This window comes from Hyperolius riggenbachi, chromosome 3 (assembly GCF_040937935.1).
Source record: "Hyperolius riggenbachi isolate aHypRig1 chromosome 3, aHypRig1.pri, whole genome shotgun sequence".
NCBI lineage: Eukaryota > Metazoa > Chordata > Amphibia > Anura > Hyperoliidae > Hyperolius > Hyperolius riggenbachi.
In genome coordinates this window covers 14,535,685-14,557,897 of record NC_090648.1, presented here as the reverse complement: position 1 = coordinate 14,557,897, position 22,213 = coordinate 14,535,685, and the positions used below count along the sequence as shown (strand labels likewise).

Here is a 22,213-nt window from a genome sequence, read left to right as displayed (position 1 = left end):
GCTGCGGGTGCGCAATGTAGGACGTGTGCAGCTGGGCCAGCGCCTACACACTAATGCCCGACCTGGCCGACCCAGAAGAGACTGCCGGGGCGGCTTTTAGGTAGGAAAGGAGGTGAACAGAGGAGAACGGGGGTGCGGTGGGCTCAGGACAGCTTCCAGTACCTGCCTGCTCCTCCATTTTTAATGCTTCGTTCAGCTCTGGTATCCTTTAAGTGTAGTAAAAAGCGAGTCTCGTGGCAAAGGGATTGGATGGCTTAGAGGAGCGAGGACCTGTCACCTGTTCAGACAGACACAAGTGCAATTGTCTTGCTCGTTATTTGCAGCTATATTTCCAGCAGACATAAACACTTTCTCCAATTACACACCGGCTCTTAATTAATCACAGCCTTGGGATTAATTATAGCTATGAAAGCTAAATATTTAAAATTAATCTGACACAAAGGAATATATTAAAGGGATAATAGGAACACCTGGGGTGGTTCAAAATTATCCTGGTCCCAGTTTATCCCCCCCAAAACAATAACAAAATCATGTAAATCCTGCAGTATTGGCTATTAAAACATTTCTATTATTATTAAACTTTTGTAAAACATATAAAGCGCTATAACCTATTAAGCAGCGCTGTACAATAGATAAGGGAGCAGCACTAAACAATGTTACATAGGACATTATAGCGTTCATCAATGGTGCACAAAATAGAGACAGTGTAGGGTAAGTATAGCAGACATTTTAAATGAGATAAGAAAAGAAACTTAGAAACACAGATAATCCATTATTCCAACAGTAAAAACTCAAAATGACGTTTACTATACAAATGTTAATAGTTTAAAGAGTAAGTCTAAGGGCTGGAACCCACAAGAGCGGTTTTTTGAGCATTTTGGCAGCACTGCGATACGCTAGCGTTTTGCCAAAACGCTCAGATGATGTTAATGGATGGGGCAACTTCCACAGGAGCGTTTGCGTTTCCCAGAAACGCAAACGCAGGACGTGCAGCATTTTGGGAGCGTTAGCGCTTCAATGTAAAGTATTGAAACGCTACCAGAAACGCTCAGCAAAACCTAAACTGAGCGGTTTTGCTAGCGTTTTTGCGGTTCAGCACACTGTAACAAAATTAAAAATAATTCACAGGACCAATCAGGATAAAAACGCGAAACGCAACAGTTGTTTGTAAATGACTGCATTCTTTACAAAACAGTGGCTTAACAAAACAACCGCTGAGGAAAAAAATACACTGTTGCAAAACGCGACCGAAAACGCGCATGAATCCGCTTGCAAACCGCTCAGACAAAACGCTAGCGGTTGCGTTTTGCGTTTGCGGATTTCAGTGGGTTCCAGGCCTCACCCAGGGTTGAACTTAATCCCAATCAGTAGCTGAATTCCCTTTCCCACAAGAAATCATTACCTTTTCTTGGACAGATCATTAGGTGGCTCATATTGTGGTGAAACCCCTCCCACAGTGTGATGTCATGGCCAGGGCCCTGACATTTTCCTGTCTGAGAACCTAGTTGCATTCTGGGAAATAACAACCTTTTAGCCTATCACATTGTTAGTGGGTGTGTTTACAGATAATTTATTATTTATTTATTTTATTTATTTATTTATTGTATTTATAAAGCGCCAACATATTACACAGCGCTGATAATGGCAGTTGGTGTCTGTCACGCCCCCTACTGGCCAGCCTGCTTCAGCCTGCCAATCAGCACACAGACGATCCAATCTCGTGACTACACTTGTGCTGGAATAGCTTGGGTTGGGCATACAGACAGGCCAGGAGGGAAGGCGTGAACACACAATCAATTAACTACACACAATTAGATGGTAAACGCCTGTCACCACCGATTCTAATATAAATCGGGGAATCAGCCCCTGCTCACTATCCTAAGCCGGGGAGAGAGAGGTTAACACAACCTAATCCTACTAAACAATACAGTTCTCTGGGTAACAGTCTCTGCAGGAGGCAGGATCCTTCTGTGGTACTCAATACAGGCAAATAGCGGAATAGGGCTTGTTCACACCTAGGGGTGTTTTCAGGATCCGATCCGAGATGAACTTTTACTCCGTGCATAATTGTGTTCCTTTCCTATTGTTTATAGGGCATTCCTAAGCCAAATACTTTTTTGCTTTTGTTTTAACCCTCTGGGCGATACAATTACATCGCCCAGGAGGGGGCGCAGCACTTTTTAAATTTTTTTTTTTTTTTTAAATCATGTAGCTAGCCTAGCGCTAGGTACATGATAGCCGCTGTGCAACGGCATCCCCCCACCCACTCCGATCTTCGGCGATCAGAGTAAGCAGGAAATCCCGTTCAGAACGGGATTTCCTGCTGGGCTTCCCCGGTCGTCATGGACGTCGTGACGTCAGATTGAGTCCCGATCCACCCATCAGCGCTGCGTGGCACTGATTGGCCAGGCTGCGCAAGGGGTCTGGGGGGGGGGGGGCTGCACGGCACGGCAGGTAGCGGCGGATCGGCGGCGATCGGAAGTTACACGCAGCTAGCAAGGTGCTAGCTGCGTGTAACAAAAAAAAATTATGCAAATCGGCCCACCAGGGCCTGACAAATCCTTCTGCGCATACCCCGAGCTCAGCTCGGGATTATCGCCCAGGAGGTTAATACTCTAATTCCCTATAAACTAAAAAAAGCCACGCCCACAGGTTTTCAGAGAGCCAAGGCAGTAGCAAGGGCTCATGGGAGCTCAGTCTGGGCAGGAGGAGGGGGAGATATTACTAGCCAGAGATTTCAGAGGCAGAGGGGAGGAGGGAGGAGGAGGGGGGATTAGGTTTTTTTGCACAAGATACAGATAAGCCTGCCTCTGTGTAATGTTTACACACAACATGGCTGCTGTCATTGTATCACAGGAAGAAATAATCATATTCTATTGAAGCTGTATGCAGCTAGATTTGCTGTGTAAACTATCTAAACTTTAGATAAGATATATAGACAAGTGTAGTTATAGTTAGTTTTTCATCTCGGATCCGCTTTAAAGCGCCGCCGATTTTTAAAATCGCCCTAAAAGCGTGTGTACAATGATTCCCTATGAGAATGTTCACATATGAGCGTTTTGTTCGCGATCCGCTCCAAAAAGCGCTGCCTGTACCATTTTTGGGGTGATTTGCCTATAATGGAAGGTAGAGGGAAATCTCAAAGCGCTTCAAAAAACGCTTGGTATATCGATTTCCCCAGCGTTTTCATGAATAAATACATTGTATTTATTCATTTCCGGGTGAAAGAGTTCACTTCCTGACTGGAAAAAAATCTATTTGCAAAAGTGTTTAAAAAGCACTCTATACTGCGCAGGAAAAGGTGCAGGGAAAGGCGTTACAGCCTCTTTAAGGTGCCCATATATCAGACAGTGTATGGGCAGATCAACCAAGAGACAGATCTCTCTATGATTGAATATGATCAGAGAGAGATCTGTCGGCTGCTCATTCACCGCAGACCGATTCCCGGTCAATTACATGTTGATATTGATCCGGAATCGGCCTAGTGACGCCACATCCGCCGACCTCGTTGGCCCGACGCTGTCCCCCTAATGTTCAGTGCCCCCCCGAAGAGCCCAGTGCACCATACATTACATGTCCATGTCCCCTGCTTGCTCCATCCATACAGACGCCCATGTGTACGCCAGCATACACGTGGGGTGTGTGGATGGACCCCCGAGCCAGAGGCAGACATGGACAGGTAATGTATAGTGCACTGGACACCGGGAGGCACCTAGAACATTGGGGGGACAGCGTTGGCGGTTTGGTAGCCTTCATCACTCATTCGGAAATCGCTTTCGGTACCGCCGCGCACCACAACAGCCCGCCGCCATCTTAAAGCATGTCCGATCTAAATGCTCTGCCCAAAATTGGCTGCATCCCGATCGGACATGCAGTTGGCGGCGCTGAGTTTCATCCGATTCGATAATAATTATTAAGTCAGATAGTCAATTGGCCGTCCAGTTGCTAAATGCATGGGTACTTTAATTGCGTACGTTAAAAAAGGGCGTCGGGGAAAAAAGGGCGCAGGGTTTTAAACGATAAGCATGAATAACGTTTAAAAAAAAATGGTGCTATGTTTTATAAAGTTATAAATCCTTAAATAATGTGTATAAAATCGGCAATTGTAAAAACGTTAATCTTCCATGTTTAAAAAGCTAAATGTATAATAACGTTTTATAAAACATTAATAAGAATTTTACTAAAACTATACCTAACCCTACTCTCACACAGAACCCTCCCTGTACCTACCCCTAACCCCTAGACCCCCCTGGTAGTGCCTAACCCCTAGACCCCCCTGGTGGTGCCTAAACCTAAGACCCCCCCTGGTGGTGCCTAAACCTAAGACCCCCCTGGTGGTGCCTAAACCTAAGACCCCCCTGGTGGTGCCTAAACCTAAGACCCCCCTGGTGGTGCCTAAACCTAAGACCCCCCTGGTGGTGCCTAAACCTAAGACCTCCCTGGTGGTGCCTAAACCTAAGACCCCCCTGGTGGTGCCTAAACCTAAGACCCCCCTGGTGGTGCCTAAACCTAAGACCCCCCTTGTGGTGCCTAAACCTAAGACCCCCCTGGTGGTGCCTAACCCGTCCCTAACCCCCCCTGGTGGTGCCTAAACCTAAGACCCCCCTGGTGGTGCCTAAACCTAAGACCCCCCTGGTGGTGCCTAAACCTAAGACCCCCCTGGTGGTGGCTAAACCTAAGACCCCCCTGGTGGTGCCTAAACCTAAGACCCCCCTGGTGGTGCCTAAACCTAAGACCCCCCTGGTGGTGCCTAAACCTAAGACCCCCCTGGTGGTGCCTAAACCTAAGACCCCCCCCCCCCCTGTGATAAGCATGAATAACGTTTTTAAAAAAATATTGTACTGTTTTTCGTTTAAAAATATTGTTTTTAAAAAATATTGTACTGTTTTTCGTTTAAAAATAATGTTTAAAAACTTAAAAATCATTAAATAATCATGAGAAGCAGTTATAAAACATTAAAAGTCTCCGGGCGCCGCTTGTAAAACGTTATTTTTCTCCGGCGCCCTTTTTTCCTGTTGGGCGCCCATGAAACGATATTTATTATGGGAGTGAATGGCGGCGCCCTTTTTGTCCACCTGCCTCATGCGCCCAAATTTCCTGCCTCCACCTTAATTGTATATTCAGGAAACAACCCTAAAGGTACATGAGATAACTGACATGGCCGCACTCCCTCACTCTTACTGGGGCTGCTATATTCTGCCTTTTAGGACTCTTGTTTTCAAATGTCGGCTGACTAATACCACATCCCTTTTCTCTGGAAAGAAATGTTTCCTTTTTAAGAATCGGTCAGCTGTAGAAATGTTTGAGTCAGTATTTGCAGCATTGCCTCAAATACTTTTCAGAACTTTAGATGGATTTTCTCCTAGTCCTTACTCAGAGGAATCTGGATTTATGATAACAGCAGCCAACTTGTTTATTCATTTGTGTTTGATATTATCGATGCTTCGCAGAGGCGTATCTACAAGGGTGCAGGTATGGCATGTGCCATGGGCGCCTCATACTGGGAGCGCTGCTCCCTAGCATCCTTGGTGTTCTCCATACAAATACCATTTTTTTTTAATCTGTGGACATTCTGCTGCATGGTTACATCTTTTAGGTAAACAAGCTGTTATTTTGGGGATATTTATAGGTTGGCCTATTGCAATACTCCATTCTTACAGGCCATGCATTACTTCCCATGTAAAATATTTGGAGGGTGCGCCCCACTCTTCCCCAGGGGCTGATTTAAAGAGGAACTCCAGTGAACATTTTTACTGTTGGCAGGTGATGTAGCTGCTGCATGGTTTTTGGCAGTTGGAAACAGCTATTTCCAACAATGCAGCAAGGTTCACAGACAGGAAACTGCCAAGAGTATGTACTTTTCTTGTTTTTTGTGGGAGGGGTTTCACCACAATATCAGTCATACAGCGCCCCCTGATGGTCTGTTTGTAAAAAGGAATAGATTTCTCATGTAAAAGGGGGTATCAGCTACTGGTTGGGATAAAGTTGAATTCTTGGTCGGTGTTTCTCTTTAAGTGTTTGTCATAGGCACAGTTTTCCCTAGATATACCTCTGATGCATAATCTGTAAAGGAAATTCAATTTTTGTTCAAAATTGCTGTAAACAAATGTATCACAGAACTGCACAAGTCTCAAGTCTTTCCCCTGGTAATGGTATTGCCTCCAAGAAGGAGACTGAGGGGCTGCATCAGGGCAGGATGGAGAGGACCTGATGCTGGACATGCAGAAGACCAAGGTGGAGGCAGAGTAGAGCGGGTGGCTGCAGTGGAGGAGGATAGAGAGGACCTGATGCTGGACATGCAGAAGACCAAGGTGGAGGAAGGGTAGAGCGGGTGGCTGCAGTGGAGGAGGATAGAGAGGACCTGATGCTGGACATGCAGAAGACCAAGGTGGAGGCAGAGTACAGCAGGTGGCTTCAGTGGAGGTGAATGGAGAGGACCTGATGCTGGACATGCAGAAGACCAAGGTGGAGGCAGAGTAGAGCGGGTGGCTGCAGTGGAGGAGGATAGAGAGGACCTGATGCTGGACATGCAGAAGACCAAGGTGGAGGAAGGGTAGAGCGGGTGGCTGCAGTGGAGGAGGATAGAGAGGACCTGATGCTGGACATGCAGAAGACCAAGGTGGAGGCAGAGTACAGCGGGTGGCTTCAGTGGAGGTGAATGGAGAGGACCTAATGCTGGACATGCAGAAGACCAAGGTGGAGGCAGAGTAGAGCGGGTGGCTGCAGTGGAGGAGGATGGAGAGGACCTGATGCTGGACATGCAGAAGACCAAGGTGGAGGCAGAGTACAGCAGGTGGCTTCAGTGGAGGTGAATGGAGAGGACCTGATGCTGGACATGCAGAAGACCAAGGTGGAGGCAGAGTAGAGCAGGTGGCTGCAGTGGAGGTGAATGGAGAGGACCTGATGCTGGACATGCAGAAGACCAAGGTGAGGGCAGAGTAGAGCAGGTGGCTGCAGTGGAGGTGAATGGAGAGGACCTGATGCTGGACATGCAGAAGACCAAGGTGGAGGCAGAGTAGAGCGGGTGGCTGCAGTGGAGGAGGAGAGGACCTGATGCTGGACATGCAGAAGACCAAGGTGGAGGCAGAGTACAGCAGGTGGCTTCAGTGGAGGTGAATGGAGAGGACCTGATGCTGGACATGCAGAAGACCAAGGTGGAGGCAGAGTAGAGCAGGTGGCTGCAGTGGAGGAGGATGGAGAGGACCTGATGCTGGACATGCAGAAGACCAAGGTGGAGGCAGAGTAGAGCAGGTGGCTGCAGTGGAGGTGAATGGAGAGGACCTGATGCTGGACATGCAGAAGACCAAGGTGGAGGCAGAGTAGAGCAGGTGGCTGCAGTGGAGGTGAATGGAGAGGACCTGATGCTGGACATGCAGAAGACCAAGGTGGAGGACAGCAGAGTAGAGCGGGTGGCTGCAGTGGAGGTGAATGGAGAGGACCTGATGCTGGACATGCAGAAGACCAAGGTGGAGGCAGAGTAGAGCGGGTGGCTGCAGTGGAGGAGGATAGAGAGGACCTGATGCTGGACATGCAGAAGACCAAGGTGGAGGCAGAGTACAGCAGGTGGCTTCAGTGGAGGTGAATGGAGAGGACCTGATGCTGGACATGCAGAAGACCAAGGTGGAGGCAGAGTAGAGCAGGTGGCTGCAGTGGAGGTGAATGGAGAGGACCTGATGCTGGACATGCAGAAGACCAAGGTGGAGGCAGAGTAGAGCGGGTGGCTGCAGTGGAGGAGGATGGAGAGGACCTGATGCTGGACATGCAGAAGACCAAGGTGGAGGCAGAGTACAGCAGGTGGCTTCAGTGGAGGTGAATGGAGAGGATCTGATGCTGGACATGCAGAAGACCAAGGTGGAGGCAGAGTAGAGCAGGTGGCTGCAGTGGAGGTGAATGGAGAGGACCTGATGCTGGACATGCAGAAGACCAAGGTGGAGGCAGAGTAGAGCGGGTGGCTGCAGTGGAGGAGGATAGAGAGGACCTGATGCTGGACATGCAGAAGACCAAGGTGGAGGCAGAGTAGAGCGGGTGGCTGCAGTGGAGGAGGATAGAGAGGACCTGATGCTGGACATGCAGAAGACCAAGGTGGAGGCAGAGTACAGCAGGTAGCTTCAGTGGAGGTGAATGGAGAGGACCTGATGCTGGACATGCAGAAGACCAAGGTGGAGGCAGAGTAGAGCGGGTGGCTGCAGTGGAGGAGGATAGAGAGGACCTGATGCTGGACATGCAGAAGACCAAGGTGGAGGCAGAGTACACCAGGTGGCTTCAGTGGAGGTGAATGGAGAGGACCTGATGCTGGACACAGGGGCGTAGCAATAGGGGTTGCAGAGGTTGCGACCGCATCGGGGCCCTTGGTCCAGAGGGGCCCCTAAGAGCCCTCCCTCAACTTCAATATCAGCTCTCTGTTGGTCCTGTGCACATAATAATCACTTCTATAGATACTTTGAATAGTGGTAATCATTAACAAACTGTTCCTCATCCCCTTCTTGCACCTCTGACACTGTAGTTGCCATTGGCAGGTTTTGGAGCACCGTATCAATTGTTATATATATAGAGTGCTTGGGGGGCCCCATGTAAAACTTGCATCAGGGCCCACAGCTCCTTAGCTACGCCACTGGCTGGACATGCAGAAGACCAAGGTGGAGGCAGAGTAGAGCAGGTGGCTGCAGTGGAGGTGAATGGAGAGGACCTGATGCTGGACATGCAGAAGACCAAGGTGGAGGCAGAGTAGAGCAGGTGGCTGCAGTGGAGGTGAATGGAGAGGACCTGATGCTGGACATGCAGAAGACCAAGGGCGAGGCAGAGTAGAGCGGGTGTCTGCAGTGGAGGAGGATAGAGAGGACCTGATGCTGGACATGCAGATTGCAGAAGACCAAGGTGGAGGCAGAGTAGAGCAGGTGGCTGCAGTGGAGGAGGATAGAGAGGACCTGATGCTAGACATGCAGAAGACCAAGGTGGAGGCAGAGTAGAGCGGGTGGCTGCAGTGGAGGAGGATGGAGAGGACCTGATGCTGGACATGCAGAAGACCAAGGTGGAGGCAGAGTAGAGCAGGTGGCTGCAGTGGAGGAGGATGGAGAGGACCTGATGCTGGACATGCAGAAGACCAAGGTGGAGGCAGAGTAGAGCAGGTGGCTGCAGTGGAGGTGAATGGAGAGGACCTGATGCTGGACATGCAGAAGACCAAGGTGGAGGCAGAGTAGAGCAGGTGGCTGCAGTGGAGGTGAATGGAGAGGACCTGATGCTGGACATGCAGAAGACCAAGGGCGAGGCAGAGTAGAGCGGGTGTCTGCAGTGGAGGAGGATAGAGAGGACCTGATGCTGGACATGCAGATTGCAGAAGACCAAGGTGGAGGCAGAGTATACTGGGTGGCTGCAGTGGAGGAGGATGGAGAGGACCTGATGCTGGACATGCAGAAGACCAAGGTGGAGGCAGAGTAGAGCAGGTGGCTGCAGTGGAGGAGGATGGAGAGGACCTGATGCTGGACATGCAGAAGACCAAGGTGGAGGCAGAGTAGAGCGGGTGGCTGCAGTGGAGGAGAAGAGGACCTGATGCTGGACATGCAGAAGACCAAGGGCGAGGCAGACGTAGTGATGAGCAGAAATTATCCCTATGCATAATTACACATCGTAATTCGCATTTATGCATTCTAATCGTGATGAAACATTTTTGGGAAAAGCGTAATTAATTTTGTATGTAATTGTAAGCATTCGTAATTACGCATGAATTTACGCATAATTTTATGCCAAGTTTTGTGGTTAAAAGCAAAGCCCCCATGTATGCTATTGCTTCCAAAATGTTAAGAAGAATAGTGGGTACAAGTCAAAAAAAGAATTATTCAAATAGACCTTGTAGTTTTTGAGAAAATCGATTTTAAAAATCCAAAGAAAAATGTTTTTAAATCATTTTTTCTTTGCGTTTTTAAAATTTTCTCAAAAACTACAAGGTCTATTTGACTTGTATCCACTATTCTCCTGAACATATGTAGCAATTTTGGTAGCAATAGCATATATGGGGGCTTTGTTATTCACCTTTGGTATAAAATGACATGGAAATTCATGTGTAATTACAAATGATTACACAAAATCAATTGAAATAACAATTTGTAATTATGTGTAGGCGTTAATTACGAAAATTTACATGAAATTTTGCGTAATCATAATTAGCTGATTAGGATAATCGCTGAGGCAGAGTAGAGCGGGTGTCTGCAGTGGAGAAGGATGGAAAGGACCTGATGCTGGACATGCAGAAGACCAAGGTGGAGGCAGAGTAGAGCAGGTGGCTGCAGTGGATGAGGATGGAGAGGACTGATACTGGACATGCAGAAGACCAAGGTGGAGGCAGAGTAGAGCGGGTGGCTGCAGTGGAGAAGGATGGAAAGGACCTGATGCTGGACATGCAGAAGACCAAGGTGGAGGCAGAGTAGAGCAGGTGGCTGCAGTGGAGGAGGATGGAGGGGACCTGATGCTAGACATGCAGAAGACCAAGGTGGAGGCAGAGTAGAGCGGGTGGCTGCAGTGGAGGAGGATGGAGAGGACCTGATGCTGGACATGCAGAAGACCAAGGTGGAGGCAGAGTAGAGCGGGTGGCTGCAGTGGAGGAGGATGGAGAGGACCTGATGCTAGACATGCAGAAGACCAAGGTGCAGGCAGAGTAGAGCGGGTGGCTGCAGTAGAGGAGGATAGAGAGGACCTGATGCTGGACATGCAGAAGACCAAGGTGCAGGCAGAGTAGAGCGGGTGGCTGCAGTAGAGGAGGATAGAGAGGACCTGATGCTGGACATGCAGAAGACCAAGGTGCAGGCAGAGTAGAGCGGGTGGCTGCAGTAGAGGAGGATAGAGAGGACCTGATGCTGGACATGCAGAAGACCAAGGTGCAGGCAGAGTAGAGCGGGTGGCTGCAGTAGAGGAGGATAGAGAGGACCTGATGCTGGACATGCAGAAGACCAAGGTGCAGGCAGAGTAGAGCGGGTGGCTGCAGTAGAGGAGGATAGAGAGGACCTGATGCTGGACATGCAGAAGACCAAGGTGCAGGCAGAGTAGAGCGGGTGGCTGCAGTAGAGGAGGATAGAGAGGACCTGATGCTGGACATGCAGAAGACCAAGGTGGAGGCAGAGTAGAGCGGGTGGCTGCAGTGGAGAAGGATGGAAAGGACCTGGTGATAAAATGACCAATATCGAAGCATTGTAAAGACATTTTCCTCATTTTTTCCACCACTTCCTGAATTGCATTGCTCCGTCCAGCTGCCACAACAGTATATGGTGAGTAGGGTGGCTGACTAGTATCTTTGTATAGATCCTTTTCAGGGGGTGCTTTTGTAAAGAATTATAATAAAAAACCACAGAGAATCCCCAATGAGGAGATGGATTAGTCTAAAACCTGTCAGATTTTTATTACCTACTGTAAGCGTCGGGAACATTGGGAAAAAGTAATGTATAGTGCATTTTAATCTGGGAGAAATGTACTTCTTGAAAGTCTGTGTACACATGTATTTTACAATAGTGGTCTGATAAGAAATAAGCCCCATTATGCCATAGCCGGGGACTTTCCTCTGGTGAATCGGTGTCTTGATAACGACACTCCCTGCCATGTGCGCAGAACTGAAAAGTAATCGTATATAAGGCATAACTTCCTCTTTGTGGTCACTCTGTGCTTAAAGAGTAACACGCAGCTTCAGCAGGATCCGGGAACTGCAACTGATGTACGAAGGTGAAAGTAAACGGCGATCTAGAAGGACGCGGGACGCTCAGCGCACGGTCACCAGCCTGCCAGGATGAAAGCAAAAGATCAGAACAGGATGCCAAGTAATTCCTTATCATTATTATTGATATTAGTTCTATATAGCACCATCTTTTGCCAGAGCTCTGTACAATGCAAATTGTATGTCTATGGATGCTCCCGGTTATCAGAGTAATCGTAAAGCCAAAGACACAATATGGTAGCCTCCCTCAACGCATTTTCTGGTCAGAATTCTGTGACCTACTTTAGGTTGGGCGCCCACCAGAAATCACTAACCATAATAGCTCAGCGTTTTTGGCAGCGTTTTGTAAAGCGATTTCAGTAGCGCTTCTTCACCTTTTTTTTTTTCACAGTTTGTTTTGTTTCAATGCTAACAATTGAAAAAGCGAATGCAATGCATGATTCTGATTTGAAATTTTATTGTGTGTGTGTGTGGGGGGGGGGGGGGGGGGGGGGTATTTCAGGTAGTAAAACCACTGCAGAACCGCTTTTTTTTTTTTATTGTAAACCGATTTGGCAACGATCCTGTACTTAGCCTTTTGAGGACCACTGGCTTACACCCCCCTAGTGACCAGGTGATAATTTTTTTTTACAGTTCAACACTCTGCAGCTTTAACAGTTTATTGCTCGGCCGTACAACTTAGCAGCCAAATGAATCTTGCCTCCTTTTCTGCCCACCAACAGAGCTTTCTGTTGGTGGGATCGTATTGCTGCTGCAATTTGTTATTAATTAATTTTATTGTTATTTTTTATAAAAATTGCTATTTTTTTATTTTATTTTCCTCCCTCCCCCCGAAATACAATGTGATTACCTCTCATAGGCATCAGCCTATGAGAGCGATGAGATTGTGAGCCTCCCCTAGGGACAGCTAAGTGACAGAGCTGCCCCCCCCCCCCCCCTCGTACAGCGTTGCGCTAGATGCTGGCAGAGTGATTGCAATTTCACAAATCACAATTGCTTCAGTGAGCTTACCTCCATTCCACTCCCATTGGCATACCGATATTTGGATTCGTCTGTGAGTCCAAATTGCTGCTGAAATATCTTTAGTGGGCCATAGTGTTAAAGGTGGACATGCACTACTCAACCAAAATCTTCATTTTCCCATTTTTTTTTTTTTTTATAGAAACAATTAAATGACTAGAAAAATCAAATACGGTAAATATGTTTTTCAAAGAATACAATCAATGAAGAAAACATTTAAAAGATCTAAAGTAAAAAATATTTTTATTTAGTGTTTGGCTACCTTAACCCTTGTCGAGAAGGAGAGATGGAGGGGGGAGGGGTTATGTGGCAAATTTTGGGCAGAGAGGCAGAGAGAAAAAAACTGGTTCTCAAAATGGGTGAGAGAGGCAGTCCCTCCCAGGAATTCTTTCTCTCCTCTCACTCTCTTTATATATACACACACACACACATATATACGGTGTGTGTGTATATATATATATATATATATATATATATATATATATACTAGCTGGTGGCCCGGCGTTGCCTGGGTATGTATTTGGCCGGTGTTGGCTCTGTCCACTTTTCCTAACCCTAACACACAATTACTCAATGACCAAGTTTGTGAGCTTTGCAGTCTTTGGCATCAATAATTTGCATTGCATAAAATAAATCTGAATGGCTGTGGCTCCACCCCTTTTCTGAATTTGAACCCCAATCACCCAATGGCCAAGTGTACCAGGTACAGGTGATTAATATTGCAAGAGGCTTGTGCCATTAACAGTGCAAGAATGGCAGCAATTAAATATTCCCCTTGAAAATCAATCAATCGATTTTGATTGACTTTTTCAGGCTCCAATGACTTTTCTGAATATTAATCCCAGTCACCCAGTGACCAACTGTGCAAAGTTTGAGGACCCTACCATTAACAGTGTAAGAATGGCTGCAGTTTACATTTTCCCAGTGAAATGTGTATTTTTCTCCACCCACTGATGTCCTGACATTGTTCGGGTATGTATTTGGCTGGTGTTGGCCCCACCCACTTTTTCTAACCCTAACACACCATTATTCAATGACCAAGTTTGTGAGCTTTGCGGTCTTTGGCATTAGTAATTTGCATTGAAATGAAACAAATCTGATTGGCTGTTTGTGGCTCCACCCCTTTTTCTGAATTTGAACCTCAGTCACCCAATGACCAACTGTACCAGGTTTAAGGCTTATGCCATTAACAGTGCAAGAATGGCAGCAATTACATATTCCCCTTGAAAATCAATAGGTGAATTTTGATTGGCTTTTGTAGGCTCCACCCACTTTTCTGAATATTATTCCCAGTCACCCAGTGACCACTTATGCAAAGTTTGACAGCCCTACCATTAACAGTGTAAGAATGGCCGCAGTTTACAGTTTATCAGTGAAATTTGTATTTGTCTCCGCCCACTGATGACCGGGCGTTGCCCATGTATGTATTTGGCTGGTATTGGCTGCGCCCACTTTTCCTAACCCTAACACACAATTACTCAATGAGAAAGTTTGTGATCTTTGCGGTCTTTGGCATCAATAACTTGCATTAAAATTAAACAAATCTGGTTGGCTGTTTGTGGCTCCACCCCTTTTTCTGAATTTGAACCCCAGTCACCCAATGACCTACTGTACCAGGTTTGAGGCTTGTGCCATTAACAGTGCGAGAATGGCAGCAATTAAATATTCCCCTTAAAAATCAATAGGTGAATTTTGATTAGCTTTTGTAGGCTCTGCCCACTTTTCAGAATATTAATCCCAGTCACCCAGTATTGAAATACGATAACAGAGGCGCCAAGTAGAATAAAATTAGTTAAAATTGTTAAAAAGGGGGAAGTGGGTGGACTCACCTCCCTTCTGAAAAAAGGCCGGACAATGGACAGGTTACTTACAGTCTAAAGTAACATTTATTAGTAACTCCAAAAGTGCAACGGGTTTCACGGGTAACAGTCCCGCTTCTTCAGGCAAACGATTTTTGGAGGGTGCAAAATCAGGTCATGAACCAGGTAGAGCGCCTCTGAGGCTCCTCTTTAACAATTTTAACTAATTTTATTCTGCTTGGCGCCTCTGTTATTGTATTTCAACATTATCTAGTCCACCCTGGGTGGAGGGGTGTATCCCCATTTTCTCCTATCTACAGAGAGCAACTTTTTAAACCTGAGCGGGGTCAGGTTACAATTCTCCCCGCCGGCCTTTCCAGTGGTTGCCTTTGTGGCGACCCACCCTTGTTAGTATAATCATCTCATTTATTCACAACAGATCTCTCCATATTAACATACAACACCATATTGGGCTCTCGGTTTCTCCCCCATTTTTCAAACACCAGTCACCCAGTATTAAACTGTGCAAAGTTTGAGAACCCTGCCATTAATAGTGTAATAATCGCTGCTGTTTACATTTTCCCAGTGAATATTGTATTTTGTCTCTGCCCACTGATGACCCCGTGTTGCCCGCTTATGTATTTGGCTGGTGTTGGCTGCGCCCACTTTTCCGAACCCCAACACACAATTAATCAATTACTCAATTACCAAGTTTGTGAGCTTTGCGGTCTTTGGCATCAATAATTTGCAGTGGAATGAAACAAATCTGATTGGCTGTTTGTTGCTCCACCCCCTTTCTCAACCCCAGTAACCCAATGATCAACTGTACCAGGTTTGAGGCTTGTGCCATTAACAGTGTAAGAAGGCAGCAATGTAAACATTCCCCTTGAAAATCAATAGGTGTATTTTGAACGGCTTTTATAGGCTCCACCCACTTTTCTGAATATTAATCCTAGTCACCCAGTAACCAACTGTGCAAAGTTTGAGAACCCGACCATTAACAGTGTAAGAATGGCTGCTGTTTACATTTTCCCAGTTAAATTTGTATTTGTCTCCGCCCACTTTTTGGTTATGGTAATAAAATGTATCCTATACGTTATTCCACGTAATCAATGTACTATGTGTGCGCCAAATTTCATTCAAATCCGTTTAGCTATTTTTGCATGATCGAGTAACAAACATCCGAACTTTCCCATTTATAATATTAGCAGTATATATATATATATATACAGTATCTCCAAAAACTCTGCTTTCTCTTAGGCCACATTCACATTGGGTTATTGTATAGGCCTCAAATCTGGTAGGGTTTTCAAACAAATCACCTCATGTACAGTAGTGACATTTAGCAATTCTGGTAGGTTTTAGGGTTTTAGTTATGTTTTACCTCATGTGGTAAATTATGAGGTAATTTGTGAGGTGATTTGCATTACCAAAAATAGCTATTCTCATGGAAATTAGGGGGCATGTTAGGACATAATCTGCGGATAAGTTTATAACCTGCCTGTACCTGGAGGTTAAGTCAATTTGCGTGCATTTTGCTGTTTTTAGTGGAGTTCCTATTGCTGTTTGTGTTATTCCTATTCAGGCTGTGTAATAGAAAAGAATAGTAGAACTAAATCTCCAAATTTTTACTGGGGTTTTTTTTTTTTTACAAGGGATGCCTATAAATATACTTTTATGCAAGAATTATTTTATTCTAAATGTGTTTTAATGGGAAAATAGGAAAAAATGTGGGAAAAAATCATTATTTTTCAGTTTTCGGCCATTATAGTTTTTAAATAATGCATGCTACTGTAATTAAAACCCATGAAATGTATTTGCCCATTTGTCCCGGTTATAAAACCGTTTAAATTATGTCCCTATCACAATGTTTGGCGCCAATATTTTATTTGGAAATAAAGGTGCATTTTTTTCAGTTTTGCATCCATCCCTAATTACAAGCCCATAGTTTATAAAGTAACAGTGTTATACCCTCTTGACATAAATATTTAAAAAGTTCAGTCCCTAAGGTAACTATTTATGTTGTTTTCTTTTTTTTATTGTTGTTTTTTTTTTAATTACAAAAAACAAATAACATTGGGGAGTGTGGGAGGTAATGAGTTAATTTATTGTGTAAAACTAATGTATTTGTATATGTAAAATGCTTTAGGGTGTAGCTTTACTATTTGGCCACAGTGAGTTTGTGTTCATGCGACCTGTAAGCGTCCTGTAAAGTGGTTAAAGACTACTATTATTTATTTACTGCAGGCTTACCACTGAAATACCTCATGTTTTACCTCACTTTATGCATTTACCTCATGTTTTACCTAATGTTCGGAAATGGAGAAAAATCTTTCAGAATTGCTAAAAAAAAAGAGGAAAATACCTCATGAGGTATTTTATCTACACATTTACCTCACATAGCTACCACTACCAGAACTAGGTATTGTGTTTGGAATGAACAAAAAAGTGGTATGGACTGGAGAGGGATCCTTCACTGTACCTGGTAATGCGCACGTTTAGCAAGCTTCCTTTCCTTTCACTATCGCCTTCTCTTTCTCTTTTTATTTTTATTTTTCCTTTGCCTTTGACTCTTCTTCTTCTCCTTTTTGTATGTCTTCTTTTTTTCCTTCTCAAGCTCTTTCTCCTTCCCCAGCACTATCTCGATCTCCATTGTTTTTTTTTGTTTTTTTTATATTTTTATTCACATTTTTAGCATATAAATTTTACCTGGTTTTAATTTCACAATAGCAGACCATGCTTTTCATTGTTACAAATGCATTTTATTTAATATCTATGTAGGACCATTTTTTTATTTAAACAATAGTGAGTGAAACCGCTAAATTGAATTCCAAAAATATTATTTCTCCCCCTCCCTAGCCCTCCCCCCTCCCTTATCCTCATGTACTTCTGTTTCTTCCCTTTCTGATTTGTTTTCTTTCCCTGCTTCTGCTTAGGCCCCTTGCACACTGCAAATCCGACCAACAACCCCGGCCCACAGCTCGACCCGAGACACCAACTCTTCCCGGACGCAAAAAACCCCCAAAACTCGTAGTATGTGGAACCGACTCAGAATCGCATGTATGATCGCGTCAAGGGCGCAAAACAGAATCAGAACTGCATGCAGTGTCCATGAGGCCTTATACTACCCTTATATCCCTCAGGTCAAAGATCACAACGCTGCACATTCTGTGATTAACCTTTTGACTTCTGTAGCTGTTAAAAAAATCAATTATAAAACTTCTCTATCTTTCCTGAAAAGGCATGGATTTTTCATCACTATTCCTATCTTGTAGTATATTCACTTTTTCCAAGACAAATAGCTGAGCTAATTCTTGCCTCACAAAGAAGAACACAGTGGCTGAGCACCACAGCGGCACCCCTAGCCATGGCTGCACCCGGTGCTGTGAGCACCTGCAGCCTTATGGTAGGTACGCCACTGCCTCCGACTACATCTCCTCCTTCTCCTTCACTTCCTCCTCTCTGTCTTCTTTTTCTCCTTTGCCATCTTCTATCCCCACCTCCTTCACCATCACTCCTTCTCTGACTCCTCCATTTACATCTCCTTCTCCTCCTTCTTTCCCCTCTCTTTCCTATTCTGTGTGTTCTTCTCCCTCTCCCTCTCCTTCACCACCACCTTCTCTGTCTCTTCCGTCTACATCTCTTCCTTCTTCTCCATTTGCTGCCTCCTTCTATGTGTTCTTCTATGTCTCCATCTTCTTCTCCCTCTCCTTCACCATCACCTTCTCTGTCACTTCTGTCTACATCTCTTCCTTCTTCTCCCTCTCCTTCACCATCACCTTCTCTGTCTCCTCCGACTACATATCTTCCTTCTTCTCCCTTTCCTTCACCATCACCGTATACTTCACTGTCTCCTCCGACTACATCTCTTCCTTCTTCTCCCTCTCCTTCACCATCACCGTATACTTCACTGTCTCCTCCGACTACATATCTTCCTTCTTCTCCCTTTCCTTCACCATCACTGCATACTTCACTGTCTCCTCCGACTACATCTCTTCCTTCTTCTCCCTCTCCTTCACCATCACCGTATACTTCACTGTCTCCTCCGACTACATATCTTCCTTCTTCTCCCTTTCCTTCACCATCACCGTATACTTCACTGTCTCCTCCGACTACATATCTTCCTTCTTCTCCCTTTCCTTCACCATCACTGCATACTTCACTGTCTCCTCCGACTACATATCTTCCTTCTTCTCCCTTTCCTTCACCATCACCGTATACTTCACTGTCTCCTCCGACTACATATCTTCCTTCTTCTCCCTTTCCTTCACCATCACCGTATACTTCACTGTCTCCTCCGACTACATCTCTTCCTTCTTCTCCCTTTCCTTCACCATCACCGTATACTTCACTGTCTCCTCCGACTACATATCTTCCTTCTTCTCCCTTTCCTTCACCATCACCGTATACTTCTCTGTCTCCTTTGACTACATCTCTTCCTTCTTCTCCCTTTCCTTCACCATCACTGCATACTTCACTGTCTCCTCCGACTACATCTCTTCCTTCTTCTCCCTTTCCTTCACCATCACCGTATACTTCACTGTCTCCTCCGACTACATATCTTCCTTCTTCTCCCTTTCCTTCACCATCACTGCATACTTCACTGTCTCCTCCGACTACATCTCTTCCTTCTTCTCCCTTTCCTTCACCATCACCGTATACTTCACTGTCTCCTCCGACTACATATCTTCCTTCTTCTCCCTTTCCTTCACCATCACCGTATACTTCACTGTCTCCTCCGACTACATCTCTTCCTTCTTCTCCCTTTCCTTCACCATCACCGTATACTTCACTGTCTCCTCCGACTACATCTCTTCCTTCTTCTCCCTTTCCTTCACCATCACCGCATACTTCACTGTCTCCTCCGACTACATATCTTCCTTCTTCTCCCTTTCCTTCACCATCACCGTATACTTCACTGTCTCCTCCGACTACATATCTTCCTTCTTCTCCCTTTCCTTCACCATCACCGTATACTTCACTGTCTCCTCCGACTACATCTCTTCCTTCTTCTCCCTCTCCTTCACCATCACCGCATACTTCACTGTCTCCTCCGACTACATATCTTCCTTCTTCTCCCTTTCCTTCACCATCACCGTATACTTCACTGTCTCCTCTGACTACATCTCTTCCTTCTTCTCCCTCTCCTTCACCATCACCGTATACTTCTCTGTCTCCTTTGACTACATCTCTTCCTTCTTCTCCCTCTCCTTCACCATCACCGTATACTGCTCTGTCTCCTCTGACTACATCTCTTCCTTCTTCTCCCTTTCCTTCACCATCACCGTATACTTCTCTGTCTCCTTTGACTACATCTCTTCCTTCTTCTCCCTTTCCTTCACCATCACCGCATACTTCTCTGTCTCCTCCAACTACATCTCTTCCTTCTTCTCCCTTTCCTTCACCATCACCGCATACTTCACTGTCTCCTCCGACTACATCTCTTCCTTCTTCTCCCTCTCCTTCACCATCACCGCATACTTCACTGTCTCCTCTGACTACATCTCTTCCTTCTTCTCCCTCTCCTTCACCATCACCGTATACGTCACTGTCTCCTCTGACTACATCTCTTCCTTCTTCTCCCTCTCCTTCACCATCACCGTATACTTCACTGTCTCCTACGACTACATATATTCCTTTTTCCCCTTTGCTGCCTCCTTCTATGTGTTCTTCTCCTTCTCCATTTTCTTCTCCCTTTCCTTCACCATCACCGTATACTTCTCCTCCGACTATATCTCCTTCTTCTCCGTATTCCACCTTTATGCCTCATTTTGTGTGTTTGTTCTCCTTCTCCTTCCTTTCCTCCATATTGGTCTGTTTCTCTTTCCCTTCTGACTTCATCTTCTGTTCCTTCTTCTTCTTCTCCATCGTATTCTTTTTTCTCCTTCTTTGCCTCCTCTATCTTCATCTTGTCCTTCTTGTTCACTGACTACTTCTCTGTCTTATTCTCCTTCTCTTCCTCTTCTTCAAACCCTCCTCCATCTTTTCATCACCTCCTCACTTGTTTTTCTTCTTCATCTTCTCATTACCGTGAACTTAATGGACTCTGCGACAAAATTGGCCTTACACAGGGACCATGGGGATTAGACAGTGAGCTTCTTTGAGAGACAGTCGGTGAAATGGCTACAAACTCTTTATTTTGAGGTGTTGGCCCTATACAAATACACAACAATATGCTATATTTTCAAGAAATGTTAAATGCATGCTCACGTTTCTTTGTTTTCTTCAGCACAAGACGATGAGGAGGACAATACGTATGTCAACTTAGAGGAACTCTCTGTCATTAAGAAGAAGAAAGAGCCAAAGGCCGAAGGTAAATTATTATCAGGGAGTTGAAAAATAGGGCTTAGAGGAAACATAAGATGAGAAAATGGCCATACATAGGCTAACCGGATCAGTGAATAATGGCGCACAGCGCCTATGCATAAAAATGGTGCCACATTAAAAAGATACGCTTATCGCTATTTATCGTTAGTACTGCATAATAATGGCGCACAGGGAAAGAAATAAGAAAATAACGGCACACAGTAACGTTATTTATCAATAGCGCCGTTCATATGCCAAACAGTAGACGTTATTGCGCACAGTAACGTTATTTATCAATAGCGCCCTACATAAGCCAAACTGCGGAAGTTATTTAAAAACGGTGAATGGATTTAATGTAACACTGTCAAGGTTAGGGTTAGGCACCACCAGGGGAGATTTAGGTTTAGGCATCACCAGGGAGGTCTTAGGGTTAGGCACCTCCAGGGGGGGTGGTTAGGGTTAAGAACCACCAGGGGGTGCTTAGGGTTAGGCACCACCAGGGGGGTGGTTAGGGTTAGACACCACCAGGGGGGTAGTTAGGGTTAGGCACCTCCAGGGACGGTGGTTAGGGTTAGGCATCACCAGGGGGGTGGTTAGGGTTAGGCACCACCAGGGGGGTGCTTAGGGTTAGGGATAGGTACAAAGAGGGATCTGTGTGTTAATGCTAAATAACAATAAGGCTTTAAAGAGAACCAGAGACGAAGCATCCTCATGTATTTTATTACATTTATCAGTGGGAACATGACAGTAAACACCTACCCTGCTTTTAGTTTCATTCTTATCTGCTTAATTAGTCTATTAGCAGCTGTGATAAGAATCCCTCACTGGCTCAGTCTAGGTTTGACCTGGAATCATTATAGCTGAGTCACTCTTCTGTGGAGTCTTTTCAAGCCCAAGCCTGCCACATTCTGGCTCAGATTTCCTGCTTTGCATACTGAGAGCTGTGATGACATAGGAGGGTCTGCTGCTGCTGAGAGAGAATCTCTGAAACAGACAAGTGTGGCTGCCATATGATCTGCCTAGCACACAAATAACTAGGCGGTGTTCCTTTTTTTATTTCTCTGCCTGAAAGAGTTAAATATCAGGTATGTAAGTGGCTGACTCAGTCCTGAGTCAGACAGGAAGTGACTACAGTGTGACCCTCACTGATAAGAAATTCCCCTTTTTATCTCTTTCCTGCTCTCAGAAGCCATTTTCTGCAAGGAAAAAGTGTTTTATAGTTGGAATTTCTCATCAGTGAGGGTCCCACTGTAGTCACTTCCTGTCTGAGTCAGGACTGAGTCAGCCACTTGCATACCTGATATTTAACTCAAAAAAGGAACACAGCATAGTTATTTGTGTGCTAGGCACTGTACATACACATGTCTATCTCATCATGTCACATGTCACTTCG

The 22,213-nt window shown here is 45.4% G+C and overlaps 1 protein-coding gene across 3 annotated transcripts in view; it reads left to right on the top strand.

The window, feature by feature from the left end:
* Window positions 1–11,655: 11,655 nt before the first annotated feature.
* Window positions 11,656–22,213, top strand: part of LOC137560868 (asialoglycoprotein receptor 2-like) — a 38,349-nt gene continuing 27,791 nt past the window's right edge. For all 3 annotated transcript variants that reach the window (XM_068272024.1, XM_068272025.1, XM_068272023.1), the window contains exons 1-2: window positions 11,656–11,798; window positions 20,744–20,827. In XM_068272024.1, the coding sequence (XP_068128125.1) occupies window positions 11,768–11,798; window positions 20,744–20,827 (115 nt within the window). In that variant the 5' untranslated portion in view covers window positions 11,656–11,767. The remainder of the gene's footprint in view (window positions 11,799–20,743; window positions 20,828–22,213) is intronic.